The 13,697-nt window shown below is 43.3% G+C and overlaps 1 protein-coding gene across 6 annotated transcripts in view; it reads left to right on the forward strand.

Annotated features, from left to right (window-relative positions):
* Positions 1 to 13,697, forward strand: part of SFI1 (SFI1 centrin binding protein) — an 81,407-nt gene that overhangs the window by 12,856 nt on the left and 54,854 nt on the right. For 4 of the 6 annotated variants that reach the window (XM_089894765.1, XM_022551095.3, XM_022551094.3 and 1 more), the window contains exons 3-4: positions 4,935 to 5,105; positions 6,810 to 6,881. The exons of 1 other annotated variant lie outside the window; for it this stretch is intronic. In XM_089894765.1, the coding sequence (XP_089750891.1) occupies positions 4,935 to 5,105; positions 6,810 to 6,881 (243 nt within the window). The remainder of the gene's footprint in view (positions 1 to 4,934; positions 5,106 to 6,809; positions 6,882 to 13,697) is intronic. One more of the 6 variants, XM_022551102.3, reaches the window with a different exon arrangement.

Consider the following 13,697-nt stretch of genomic DNA (forward strand, 5'->3'; position numbering starts at 1 on the left):
TGATTTTTCTTAATTTTTCAAAAATTGAAGTACAGTTGATTTACAATGTTGTGTTAGTTTCAGGTGTACAGCAAAGTGATTCAGTCATACATATATATATATTTCAGATTCTTTTCCGTTGTAGGATATTATAAGACATTGAATGTAGTTCCCTGTGCTATACAGCAGGTCCTTGTTTATTTTATATATAGTAGTGTGTATCTGTTAATCTCAAACTCCTAATTTATCCCTCCCCCACTTTCACTTGGTAACTGTAAGTTTTCTATATCTGTGAGTCTGTCTCTGTTTTGTAAGTTCATTTGTATCATTTTTTAAGTTCCATATATGTGTATTACATGAAAATTTGTCTTTGTCTGACTTACTTCGTGTGATAATCTCTAGGTCCATCCATGTTGCTGCAGATGGCATTATTTCATTCTTTTTTATGGCTGAGTAATATTCCCTTGTGTATATGGAATATACACATCTTGTCTATCCATTCATCTGTCGATGGACATTTAGGTAGCTTCCATGTCTTCACTATTGTAAATAGTGCTGCTGTGAACATTGGGGTACATGTATCTTTTCGAATTAGTTTTTTTAATTTATTTATTTTGGCTGTGCTGGGACACGGCACGCGGGATCTTAGTTGCGGCATGCGAACTCTTAGTTGAAGCATGCATGCAGGATCTAGTTTTCTGACCAGGGATCAAACCTGGGCCCCCTGCATCGGGAGCGTGGAGTCTTACCCACTGGACCACCAAGGGAAGTCCCTCAAATTAGAGTTACCGTCTTTCCCCCTTGTTACTTTTGGATGAACATTTTCAAATTCTGTCTTTCTCCTCACTTCCATTTTTCTGTATTTCTTGGCTAATCAGTCTTCCCGTTGACATTAAAAAAAATTATATTCCTATGTTTTTATTCTCCTCCCCCATTCTTCATGATTTTTGGATTCCGATATTGTTTTTGAAGTGCCTTCTGTTTCATATTTCTTTCCATCATTCTGCCTTTCCTCTGTTCCATAATTTAACAATTTTTAAAATATTTATATATTTTTATTTTATTTTATTTTTGGCCGCGTTGTGTCCTCACTGCTGCACACGGACTTTCTCTAGTTGCGGCGAGTGGGGGCTACTCTTTGTTGCGGTGCGCGGGCTTCTCATTGTGGTGGCTTCTCTTGTTGTGGAGCACGGGCTCTAGGCATGCAGGCTTCAGTAGTTGTGGCACGCGGGCTTAGTAGTTATGGCTCACGGGCTCTCGAGCGCAGGCTCAGTAGTTGTGGCGCACAGGCTTAGTTGCTCCGCGGCATGTGGGATCTTCCCGAACCAGGGCTCTAACCCGTGTCCCCTGCATTGGCAGGCGGATTCTTAACCACTGTGCCACCAGGGAAGACCAATTTAACAAATTTTATATGCCTACCTACTATGAGTGCCTGGCAATATATTAGGGGCTCAGTATATATTAGCAGATAAAAATGGTCCCTATCATCATGAGGTTTTCCAATGGGGAACGGGCACATATGTACATAGACAAATCTGTGGTTTCAGTTTGTGATCTCTTCCTTTAGGTGTTAAAATAACTTAGACTTCTGGGGCCACCTGACTTACACCAATGTTGGTATCTTTATGGTCTCTAAATTTCCAGAGCTGTAAACAGTTCATCTGCTGCCTGATTCAGTAGCTGGTGAGGAGGAGCTCAGAGTCTGATGAAAGGAGAGAGCAGTGGGCAGGGATGACTTTTAGGCATGGGCTTCCCAGTCTGACTACCTATTTGATTATGTAACAGGGCTTCAAGAGGGCACTGTCCCAGTACACCTTCCCTCAATTTGCTGTTTCATAGGCTCTTAACTTTTTAGAGCCTCTTTCATTTTTATTTTAAAATGAGTGGGATGAAAGTCTTATTTTTAAAATTTGTGTTAGTTTTATTTTGAAATAATTTCAAATTTAGAGAAAAGTTGCAAGAATAGGACAAAGAACCTTTCTTCTCCCAGATTCTCTTGTTGTTAACATTTTACCACATTCGTCTGTCTGCCAGTTTGTTTTTCTCTCTCTCTCTGTCTGTCTCTCAGCATTTTCATTTCATTTGTGGACATGTGCAGAGGGGCAAAACATTTTACTCACTGATGCACATGCTCCCAGCTGAGGTCAAACAAGGCAGTGTTCTGCCTTTTTGTTTCAGCTCATACTTTAAGCAAGGGTCCTTTTCCCAGTTTGTGTAGTGCCATGTTTTCACAGTTTTGTGCTTTTTGTTGACAGTTTTGCTGTTTAAAGTGGCCCCCAAGCGTAGTGCTGAAGTTCTGTCTAGTGTTCTTAAGTGCAGGAACGCTGTGATGTACCTTATGAAGAAAGTGTATGTTAGGTGAGCTTTGTTCAGGCATGAGTTATAGGGCTGTTGGCTGTGAGTTCAATTTAATGATTCACTATATGTATTAAATAAGGTGTCTTTAAACAGAAGTACACATAAAACAAGGTTCTGTTTTGTTTTTTTTGTTTTGTTTTTTTTCAGTACGCGGGCCTCTCACTGTTGTGGCCTCTCCCGTTGTGGAGCACAGGCTCTGGACGCGCAGGCTCAGTGGCCATGGCTCACGGGCCCAGCCGCTCTGCGGCATGTGGGATCTTCCCGGACCAGGGCATGAACCCGTGTCCCCTGCATCGGCAGGCGGACTCTCAACCACTGCGCCACCAGGGAAGCCCACAAGGTTCTGTATTGATTAGTTGATGAGAATGTTTTTGAAGGCTGGCAGGAACCTAACCATGTATTTTCCCTTAGGGACAGTGCTTCAGTATATTCACTAACTCAGTGTTTATGGACTTTATAGAACTTACCGCAAATAACGAGAATCAACTATATCTATATTTCCCCCCTCCCCTGGACCACTTGAGAGTAAGTTGAAGCCAGTTGTCCCAAAAATGTTACTTACAGCAAAAAGAAAACAACGAAATGTAAGAAAAACTTTCCTTTTTGTTCATTTTGTACTCGTAGTCCCCTTTAATTTGGAAATATTTCTCAGTATTTCCTTATCTTCCATGACCTAAGCATTTTTGAAGACTTCAGATCACTTACCTTTTATGCATATTTCTCAGTTTGGGTTTGTTCAGTGTTTCTTCATGATTGAACTCAGGTTGTGCATTTTTGGCAGGAATTTTGCAGAAGTGATGCTGTGTCCTCAGTGCATCAGTACCAGGATATTTGGTCCCATTACCATTGATGTTAACTTTTTTTTTTTTAATTTATTTTTGGCTGTGTTGGGTCTTCGTTGCTGTGTGCGGGCTTTCTCTAATTGCGGCGAGCGGGGCCTACCCTTTGTTGTGGTATGCCGGCTTCTCATTGCGGTGGCTTCTCTTGTTGCGGAGCATGGGCTTTAGGCACACGGGCTTCAGTAGTTGTGGCTCGCAGGCTCAGTAGTTGTGGCGCACAGGCTTAGTTGCTCTGCAGCATGTGGGGTCTTCCTGGACCAGGGCTCAAACCTGTGTCCCCTTCATTGGCAGGCGGATTCTTAACCCCTGAGCCACCAGGGAATCCCGGGGCTACTCTTCTTTGTGGTGCGCAGGCTTCTCACTGTGGTGGCCTCTCTTGTTGCGGAGCATGGGCTCTAGGCATGCGGGCTTCAGTAGTTGTGGCACGTGGACTCAGTAGTTGTGGCTCGCAGGCTCTAGAGTGCAGGCTCAGTAGTTGTGGCACACGGGCTTAGTGGCTCAGCAGCATGTGGTATCTTCCCAGACCAGAGCTCGAACCCATGTCCCCTGCACTGGCAGGCGGATTCTTAACCACTGCACCACCAGGGAAGCCCGATGTTCACTTTTATCACTTGGTTAAGATGATGTCTGCCAGGTTTCTCCACTATAAAGAAATGAATAAGTATCTTGTGGCAAGATATTTTGAAATTACATTAATAGCCTGTTTCTCATCAAACTAGCACCCACTTGTTTTTACATCCGTTGATGACTCTTGTCTGAATCAGTTGCTACTGTGATGGTTCTTAAAAGTTTATTAATTGCATTCTACTGCAAAGTAGAGATTTCCATTCTCCCTCATGTATTTATTTACTTATATCAGTATTTTGTGGATTCGTATTTTATTTGGTGGGTTTTAATCTATTACTGCTGAAATTGTCCCAGATTTGGCCAGTGGGAGCCCTTTCAAGCTGGCTCCTGTGTCCTTTTCATACGCCCCTGTCATTCTTTGATCATTTCTTTACTTTTTGACCCATTAAGATATTCCAGGTTCATCTTGTATTTTCCTTGTCTCAGACCTGAAAGTCAGCTATATTTCCAAGGACTGCTGCTTCCTCTTAGTTGGCAATGGTATTTTATTTTATTTGGTTTTGTTTTATTTTATTTTTTTTAGAGACGGCTTTCCTAGAGCCCATTACTTGGAATACTAGTTGGCAGCGGTATTTTAGAAACAATATTTGAGCCATCGGTTTGCTTATTGCTGATGGGATGTTGTTGCCTCTAGGTATTTCCTGCAGGCAGATCTCTGACATACATATTTTAAAAATCTTGAGTTCATACCAATAAGATGATCTCTTAATGTTTCTGGAATGGGATTAAAAGTCATAAGTTTAGTGTTTAGTAAAAGTGTGTAGTTGTGTATTGTTACAGTTGTCACAATCTGAAAATCATTCCTAGTTTTTTACGTAAAGGAATCTGTTTCCAATTTGTAAATGATTCCCATTAAATGACACATTAAAAAAGAGTGTGTTAGGACTAATGACTCCAAGGTACCCTCCAGCTCTATAGCTCCTGCTTAGAGCTGAGCCAGCAGTACCCACCTCCAGATAGGGTGGGTATTTCTGTCAGAGATTGGGCTGCTTATTGTCCTTGAAGGGGAGTTATTATCATTCCGTCTCAATGAGCTTATCTGTTTAATTTCACTTGTATGTTAAAAAGTATTTGCATCACATGCGGAGATAATTTGATTCTCTCCTTTCTTCCTTACTCCTCAAATTTAAGGCCTTCAAGGGATGGTGCAGTTAAGAAACCTTATTCTCCAAAGATAATGTCCAAAAAGAAGTCTGCCTTTTCTGGGATCTGGAGTGAGATACCTAGGGCCAGGCACCCTGTACAGTATCATCCCTCATATGCCTGGACCCGAAGGGGCCGGCTAAGAGAACTGCGCATCAGGTGAGCTTGCAAGGGGTCCCCTCCCCTGTCTCAGTGACTTTTCCATTGTTCTCCCTTGTTGGTTAAAATGAGGGGATGATTCTTATTCTCTTATCTCAGTTAATTGGAGACCTTGCTGACTGTTTGTTCTTCATGGCAGAATGTTCAAAATATTTAGGAATCTGCTGATGTAAAATCTGTCATTGAGTGTTTTCATTCATGGTCTCCAGTTGTGCCCCACAATGTATAAGCTATAAAGAGTCTTCCAGAAGTCTAAGCATAGTCCAAGAAAATGATCATTTTCTGCTACTCCTTTTTTTTTTTTTTTTTTGCGGTACGCGGGCCTCTCACTGTTGTGGCCTCTCCCGTTGCGGAGCACAGGCTCCGGACGCACAGGCTCAGCGACCATGGCTCATGGGCCTAGCCGCTCCGCGGCATGTGGGATCTTCCTGGACCAGGGCATGAACTCGTGTCCCCTGCATCGGCAGGCGGACTCTCAACCACTGCGCCACCAGGGAAGCCCTGCTACTCTTGATTAGGTCTTTGAAAGGTATCCTTTTACTCATTCAGCAAAAATTTATCAGGTGCCTACCCAGCCAGGTGTTATGCTAGATGCTGAGCGTACAAGGTGAATAAGACATTCCTGGTCCAAGACCTCATGAAAGCGTAAAATCAGATAGGCTTGGCAGACTGTTAAACAAGCCACAACAGCGAAGTGTGGTAAGTGCTGTGAGAAGGGAGGATGTGGTGCCATAGGCCACCTGGCAAGAACAGCCATGCCAGCGTAGCCAGCAGTGACTTCCTGGAGGAGGTGGAGTTTAGCCAAGCCCTGAAGGATAATATAAGAAAGCCAGGTAAAGGGCAGGAGGAAGAGCATTCCAAGCTGAACCTGGAGATCAACTGGCCAAGACAAGCCAACTTTTTCTGTGTGTTCCCAGGCACTGTGCTAGCTGGGGATACTGTGAGCCATGGTCCCTGCTCTCAGGGGCTCACAGTGCAGAGGGAACAACAGGCACCCTGCGAGCTGCTTCCTGGGATTTGGTGTCATAATGTTACACTAGGGGTTGGAGCCGGGGTCTGAGAGTACCAAGCTACTTGCTCTGTTTGGTTGGGGAAGGTCCAGGAAGGCTTCATGTAGGAGTGAGCATTGAAGATGAGCCTTGGTGGGTAAGTGGGCATTTGCCAGGTGTTTTAGGCAGGAAGAATAATACGAGCAAAAGCACTAGCATGTACTTCCTTTTCCTCATCTCTGAAATCTTCATCAACAAAATACTTTATATTGAAAGTTTTTTTGTTTTGTTTTGTTTTTTTCTTTTTTTGCGGTACGCGTGCCTCTCACTGTTGTGGCCTCTCCCGTTGTGGAGCACAGGCTCTGGACGCGCAGGCCCAGCGGCCATGGCTCACGGGCCCAGCCGCTCCGCGGCATGTGGGATCTTCCCGGACCGGGGCATGAACCCGTGTCCCCTGCATCGGCAGGCGGACTCTCAACCACTGCGCCACCAGGGAAGCCCTGAAAGTATTTTTAAAAACTAATCTGCTTGATGTTAGCTTTATAAATCTGTCCCATCCTGTGCTCTGTTTGATGCAATATTATCTATATATGATTCACCTTTTGACTCATACTAGTATCCCACTTCCTGGGACCTTAAAGTTTCTGTCTCCTTTCCAGAAAATTGATGATATAAACTAAATGGAGTTTTAAAATGTGTATGTCATTTCTTTCAGATGCATGGCCAGAAAGTTCTTGTATTTGTGGATTCGAATGACTTTTGGAAGAGTATTTCCCTCTAAAGCCAGGTAGTATTAGTTCAGAACACTGGACTTCTGTTGAGTTCATTCTAGGATTTTGTTTTGTATTAAGCCCATATATAACCTTTACTATGGCATGTGTTGCATTCCTTCCCTGCTCCTCCCCAGCCTCCAGGAGGTATATCATATAATGGTAACTTAACACATATTAGTTTGAATGAATGTTTGCCCAGGAGAAGTAAATGAGCTCTTTCAGGTTCCTGGCGAGACTGGCAGATTGACTTGGTCTAGGGCAGAACCTGGGGAAAAAGTTGGCATTGGCAAGAAGAGTGAAACTGAGTCAAGTGAAAGTCCCTCTGCCCGGTAGCTTCACTTTTTCTAGGCTGCCACCTGCTGCTGTGGGTTTTGGTTAACATTGCTTTAGCTGCAGCGCCCTAAGTGGATCACAAGGGGTCAGGGACACTGTGCAGGAAGCCAGAGGGATGGAGAGAAAGAAGGGGCAGTGTAGGGAATGTTTCAGAGAACTGACAGCCATTGAAAGTGTAAGTGTTTTTTAAAAACTGAAATGTTATGGGTTCTCACCCTTCACTTCTCCACTTACTATACCCTTTACTGTTTCATTTTTCTGACAGTATGGCTTTCCTGATCTGGAACATCAAGGTCTCTTGATTCAAGGTTTCTCAAGCAAATTTGTCCTGTGTGTGTTTTCTGAAATTTTTTCTTGGTATACCTTGTGGAGGGCCTTGCTCTTCCCATCTTTTTCGTGTGTCTTTACCAGTGAGGCTCCCAATGTGGCCACAGCCCATTGCAGCTGCAGGGATGAGGCATAGTCTACCTCTGCTTTTCCTTCTTTCCCTGGACCTTGGCCCTGCCCTTCTTTACTGCCTTGGTAGCTGTTCGTGCCTTCAATAATTTTTTTTTTGTCTTTTCTTGTTCTCAGTGGGAGAACTGATCGGAGTAACATAGTTTGCCATTATCGGAAGACTCTTGTTTTTCTTTTTTTTACTCAATTGAGTATTTTATTTATCTTCCTCCCTGTTAGCTTAGAAATTATATACTCTTCTATCCTTCTTTTACTGACTGCCATAACAAATATAATATGTTTGTTTAACTTACTGGGGTCTAATGTTAATTGTTTCTTTTTGCCCTCTTCCCAAACAAGGCAGGGTCCTTCGAACACTTTAACTCTCCTGTCGCTGTCCCCACTTATATGCCCTTATCGTAGGGTATTTTAATTGTTTATTTTTTGTTTTTTTAAATTAAATTAAAATTTTTTTTTTTGGCTGGGCCATGCAGCTTACAGGATCTTAGTTCCCCAACCAGGGATCGAATCCAGGCCACAGCAGTGAAAGCGCCGAATCTTAACCACTGGACTGCCAGGGAATTCCCTTAATTCAGTTTATATTTTAAAATCTCCAGAACATTATTACTCTCATTTTACACAGCCAGGATTCATTTATATTTATTCATGTGTTTACACTTTTTGTTCTTCTTTGTCTCTTCCTGTATCTCCAGGTTTCCATCTGTGATGATTTTCTATCATTTAAATGTTCCTGAACGTTTCCTTTACAGTAGGTCTGCTTGTGGTGAATCCTCTCAGATTTTGTCTAAAATTGTTTTTATTTCGCTTTCAGTTTTGAAAGATATTTCACTGGGTATATTAGTCTACATTGCCAGTTTTTTCCGCCAGCATTTTGAAGATATTCCATTGTCCTATGACTTCCATTTGTAAGATGTTGATCTGATTGTTGCTCTTTTGAAGACCTATTATTCAAAGATTTAATATGGTAGGCCTGGGTGTGGGTTTATTTTCTTAAAGTCTTAGTTCATTTTGAGATAGGTTACAGGGTTTTCTTGGGTTTTGTTTTTATTTTCCTGTTTTGTGGGCACATCTTTCTGGCATAATTTTTTTGTCCATAGGCCTGTTATTCTCCTTTTCTTTTTTTTTTTTTTTTTTTTTTTTTGTGGTACGTGGGCCTCTCACTGCCGTGGCCTCTCCCGCTGCGGAGCACAGGCTCCGGACGCACAGGCTCAGCGGCCGTGGCTCACGGGCCCAGCTGCTCCGCGGCATGAACCCGCGTCCCCTGCATCGGCAGGCGGACTCTCAACCACTGCGCCACCAGGGAAGCCCTACAGTAACTTTGTATAGGATTTTACTTCATTTACTTTTCTGTTGCTCACTTTTATATATTAATTTTTCTGAACTTTTAAAGTGAAGTGAGGTTTAGTTAAGCTTTCCTAATTTCACAGAGCTCTCTCTTCTTTCTCTGTCGTGGTGTTCACAGATGTGGCAGCTTGCTCTATGGGGTATCCTGGCTTGTTCCCCTACCACGCTTGGTCTGATCCTGCTTGTCCTTCTTGTCCTCCTTGTCCTCCTGTCTCCTTGTCCTTCTCCTGCTCAGTTTCTATTCTGCTCCCAGCAGTTCCTCCTCAGTATGAAGCCCTGTCTGTTTTTGAGGTCAGGTCGGTTTTGAGACTGTTGGAGCCATACTGCTCCAGCAGCTTCAGCTCTTACATGAGCCCTGGTTTTGGAGAGAACAAAACTCCTCTCAGTTTCAGCTTCTGGTCTCAAGTTGGGCCTCTGCACTTTCTAGTGACTACTTATTAGCTGATTCAGGTTCTCCTTCTCAGGTTGCTCAGATACCACCTTCATCGCTCCTTCTTTCTTCTGTACAAATGTTAATACCATGGTGGTCTTTTGACTCTGGGTGATTTGTCCTCACCTGCTTGCATTTTGGGGTTGTAGGAATACCTTGTCACCTAGTTTTGTTGTAATAGATACATGAGTTTTTGGTTTTGCTACATGGTTGCTCTGTGTGCTTTGTAGGGATTCAGAGACTGAAAAACTATGTTGCTACCTTCACTCTCTTCCCCAAATCCTTTTCCTGCTTGATTTTGTTAAACTCATATTTGACTCATATTTAACTGGAAACCTCTTTTCAAATAATATCTATTTGTATTCCAAGTACTCGGGAAACGCTGATTATGTTAGAAATGCATTTGATTCAAAGTAAGAGAAATTCTGACGATGGCTTAAACAAATCGGGATTTGCTTTTTCTCAGTTTGGAGGTTGGTATTGGTTCAGCTGTTTAGTGATATCATCAGAGACTCAGGCTTTTAGATCCTTTCCAGTTTACCGTCCTTAGTATACTGGCCCTTTGTCCTTAGAGATGACACTGTATAGTTGCAAGATGACTGTTCTAGCTTTACACAGGAAGGGGGAGGAAGGGTGGTGTCAGCTGGACCTGTCTCTATCAGGAAGGCAAAACTTTCCTAGAAACCCTCAGCTGCTTCTGCCTCATTGGCCAGAGCTATGTCACTGGCCATCTTTAGCTTCTGAAGAGGCTGGGAGAGAAACCTTTCCAGCCTTCCTAGTGGATGCTGGTGAGGAAGCAGAGGCTTGGCGGTGGGTGTCGGGTATCTACGACTGATGTCTGCCTCACTGTGTTAGAGCATTCACATTGTACTCTTTTTCCTTTCTTTGCTCTTGAATGGTGGCAGGAAAGAATACTGGACTGGATTTTAGGAGACCTGAATTTTGGTTCTTACCTAGACCCTAGATAATGGTTTGATCTGGGGTTAAGTTATGGCTCTAGGCCTCAGTTTCTCAAATTGTAAAATGAGAGAGTGAGAATATTTTTTCTCTAAGTATCTACCAGAATGGTAATTCTGATACTATGTTTTCACTGACTTTGCAATTTGTGATGGGGTGGTCAGTTTCAACTTGCAATCCCTTTTTAAATCAAGTGGGTTATTTGTTACTTTGGGTAAAGTTGGGCATATTGATCTTTGCTTTTTTTTTTTTCTTTTTGGTCTTTTTCCATACTGAATTATTTATTTCTCACTTTTAGGAATGTTAGAGGGGAATGATATCATACCAGAAACTTCAGAATAATACCTTTATGTGCTTGGAGAATGTTTTAACTTCTATAAACTGGAGTTGTTTTATCATTAATAAATGGAACCAAAATGACCACTGAATTAATAGGGCAAAAATAATACATACAGTATGTGTCCATATGTAAGGCAGTCTTAAATAGGAAGTATCACCTCTTTTTCTGAAGAGAAGATCTGAACAAAATTACTTGGCTAATTTGGGAAGTAGATAAAACAGTCACGTCCATATATAGTATTTAATTTATCAGTATTTTTCGTCATTCTTGGTTAAGGCTTTGCTTCCTATTTTCTTGAGAAAATAGAAGTAACAGAAGAGATCATCACTTAGTCTACTGACCGCCAGCATCTATTGCCATATGACCTGCTTTCCCAACTGTGGCATCTGTGGCAAAATCCTTTTGTGTTGCATTCCCCTTGTGCCTACTCCAGGCCATCACACTAGCAGTTTTTTTTCTGTCTCTTCTGTATCAATTTTTCCCTCTTTACTGGATCATTTGTACCAGCATACAATGCTATTATTTTCCTATCCTGAAAGAAAAAAAGTCTCTTTGATGCTACTTCCTTCTGCAGCTAGCTCTCCATCTCTTTGCTTCCCTCTACATTTCCTGGCCATCCCCAACCTCTCCAGCACCTCTTTTTGTAGTCTCAAGTCCATCCTACGAGGCTTTTGATTCCATCATGCCACCAAAATTGCTTTTGCTTTTGTAAGGTCACTACATTTGCTAAAATCAGTGGTGAACTCTTAAATTTCCTCTCACTTGACTTACCAAGAAGCATTAGACAGCCCATCATTCCCTTCTTCAAGGAGCCATTTCTTCTCCCAGCGTCAAGGTTACCATCCTCTCTGTTTCCCTTCCACCTCTTTGTCCCCTCTAACTCTCTTTGGTTGGTTCCTCCTCATCTAAGTATCCCACCCCCAGTCCTTGCACTGCCTCTCTGTCTACCTCCCAACCATGTCAACCTCATCCCATGATTCCCAAAGGTACACACCCAGCCCAGACCTCTTCCTGGACTGCTACACACGTGACATTCCACTCTGCGCCCAATAGACGTCACAACTCAGTTTGTTCATAACCAAAGTCTAGACATTCCCCACTGACCTCCCTGCTGAGTGTTCCTCTCTCCAGTAAAGGAAGCTCCCATCCTTCCAGGGACTCGGGTCAGAAACCTAGGAGTCATCCTTGGTATCTTATTCCCTCACTCCCCGATTGCAATGCCAAATGCCAAAATTACATTGATTCAACCTTCAAAATAGATTCAGACTCCAAGCTCTTCTCAGTACCTCCAGTTGCTACCACCCTGGTCCAGGCCATCGTGTCTCCCCTGAATGACTCCAGGAGCCTCCTCACTGGTCTCCTGCTCCGAGCCTTGTCCTTAGTCAGTCTCTTCACACAGGCAGTCTGAGTAATCCAGTCACGTCACTCTTCAGCTCAGACCTCGGGCAGCTTCCCATCCTGCTTACAGTAAAAGCCAGAGTCCTTACTGTGGCCTATAGGCTAGTCACCTTTTTGTTTTACCTATCTATGGATCTTTTCTTTTTCATTTCTGCCATCATAGTTTTAATTTCCAAGAGCTCTTTTTTGTTCTCTGAATAGTCCTTTTTTAAAAAAAATAGCATCCTGGAGGCTCATAATTTTTTTGAGGTTAATGTAATGATTTATTTCTAAGGTTTTTGACTGCTCTGTTTCTTCTAAGCTCCTTTTTTCTGTGTGCTTTTGTTCACTGTCTCATGTTGTAGTCTTTCCTCAAATGTCAAGAGATCCTTTTATTGTCTGCTCATATTTAAGAGTTAATATTAGAAGCTTATATACCCATTCAATGTATGCATAGGGACTTGTAAGCTGAGGGTTTCCCTTTAGGCTTTTGAGGCAGAGACCAGATAGTTTCATTGGGGGAACTCCATCTGTCAGTATCTGAAGTCCTTTTCCCTTAGGTTGATCAGTTTTCCCCAGAGGAGAGGAGTCCTCCAAACTCCTTCTGGGGTAGATTGGGGCGGAGGCGGGGGGCGGTGGTTATAAGCTTGGCGGCAAGCAGAGGAGAGGGAATGTGGGTCTCACTGTTCGGTATGTAGACTCTCGGTTTAGGACTGTCTCCCGAGCTGTGCCTGGTGTTGGAGAGTCCAGTGCCCCTCAGGTTCAGCCTCTCCAGAGATAAGCCTGAGTCTCTGCCCGGGTGAATAATGGGATCCAAGGGCCTAACTGCTTCTTACGCACAGGCTTCCAAACAATCCTGTGTTTTCATTTCCACCCAGGGCTCCCCGCTTCCTGATACCTCTTGTTCCCATGCCTTTCTGGGGTTCATGCCACCAGCCCCTTGCCTCTTGACTCTCCTCCCACCGACACTTAGTTCTCCGCCTTCTTTCACCTGTTGATTCAGTTGCCACTCGCCTACCTGCTTTCTGTCATCAAAAATTGGTTGGCATCTCTTGTTTGTTTGTTTTTTTGTTTTCTGCAGTACGCGGGCCTCTCACTGTCGTGGTCTCTCCTGTTGCGGAGCACAGGCTCCGGACGCACAGGCTCAGCGGCCATGGCTCACAGGCCTAGCTGCTCCATGGCATGTGGGATCTTCCTGGACCGGGGCACGAACCCATGTCCCCTGCATCGGCAGATGGACTCTCAACCACTGCGCCACCAGGGAAGCCCGGCAGGCGGATTCTTAACCACTGCGCCACCAGGGGAGCCCTGGTTATCTATTTTAAATATAGCAGTCAATCCCAAATTCCCAGTTTGTTCTTCTCCCCCAGCCTTCCCCCCTGGTAACCATAAGTTCATTCTCTGAGTCTGTGAGCCTGTTTCTGTTTATAGATAAGTTCATTTGTATCTTTTTTTTTTTTTTTTTTGTAGATTCTGCGTATGAGTGATATCATATGCTATTTGTCTTTCTCTGTCTGACTTACTTCACTTAGTATGGTAATCTCCAGGTCCATCCATGTTGCTACAAATGGCATTATTTCATTCTTTTTTATG

The sequence above is a fragment of the Delphinapterus leucas genome, chromosome 14, assembly GCF_059928025.1.
Source record: "Delphinapterus leucas isolate spDelLeu-1000000601 "Yukka" chromosome 14, BTC_Dleu_Yukka2, whole genome shotgun sequence".
NCBI lineage: Eukaryota > Metazoa > Chordata > Mammalia > Artiodactyla > Monodontidae > Delphinapterus > Delphinapterus leucas.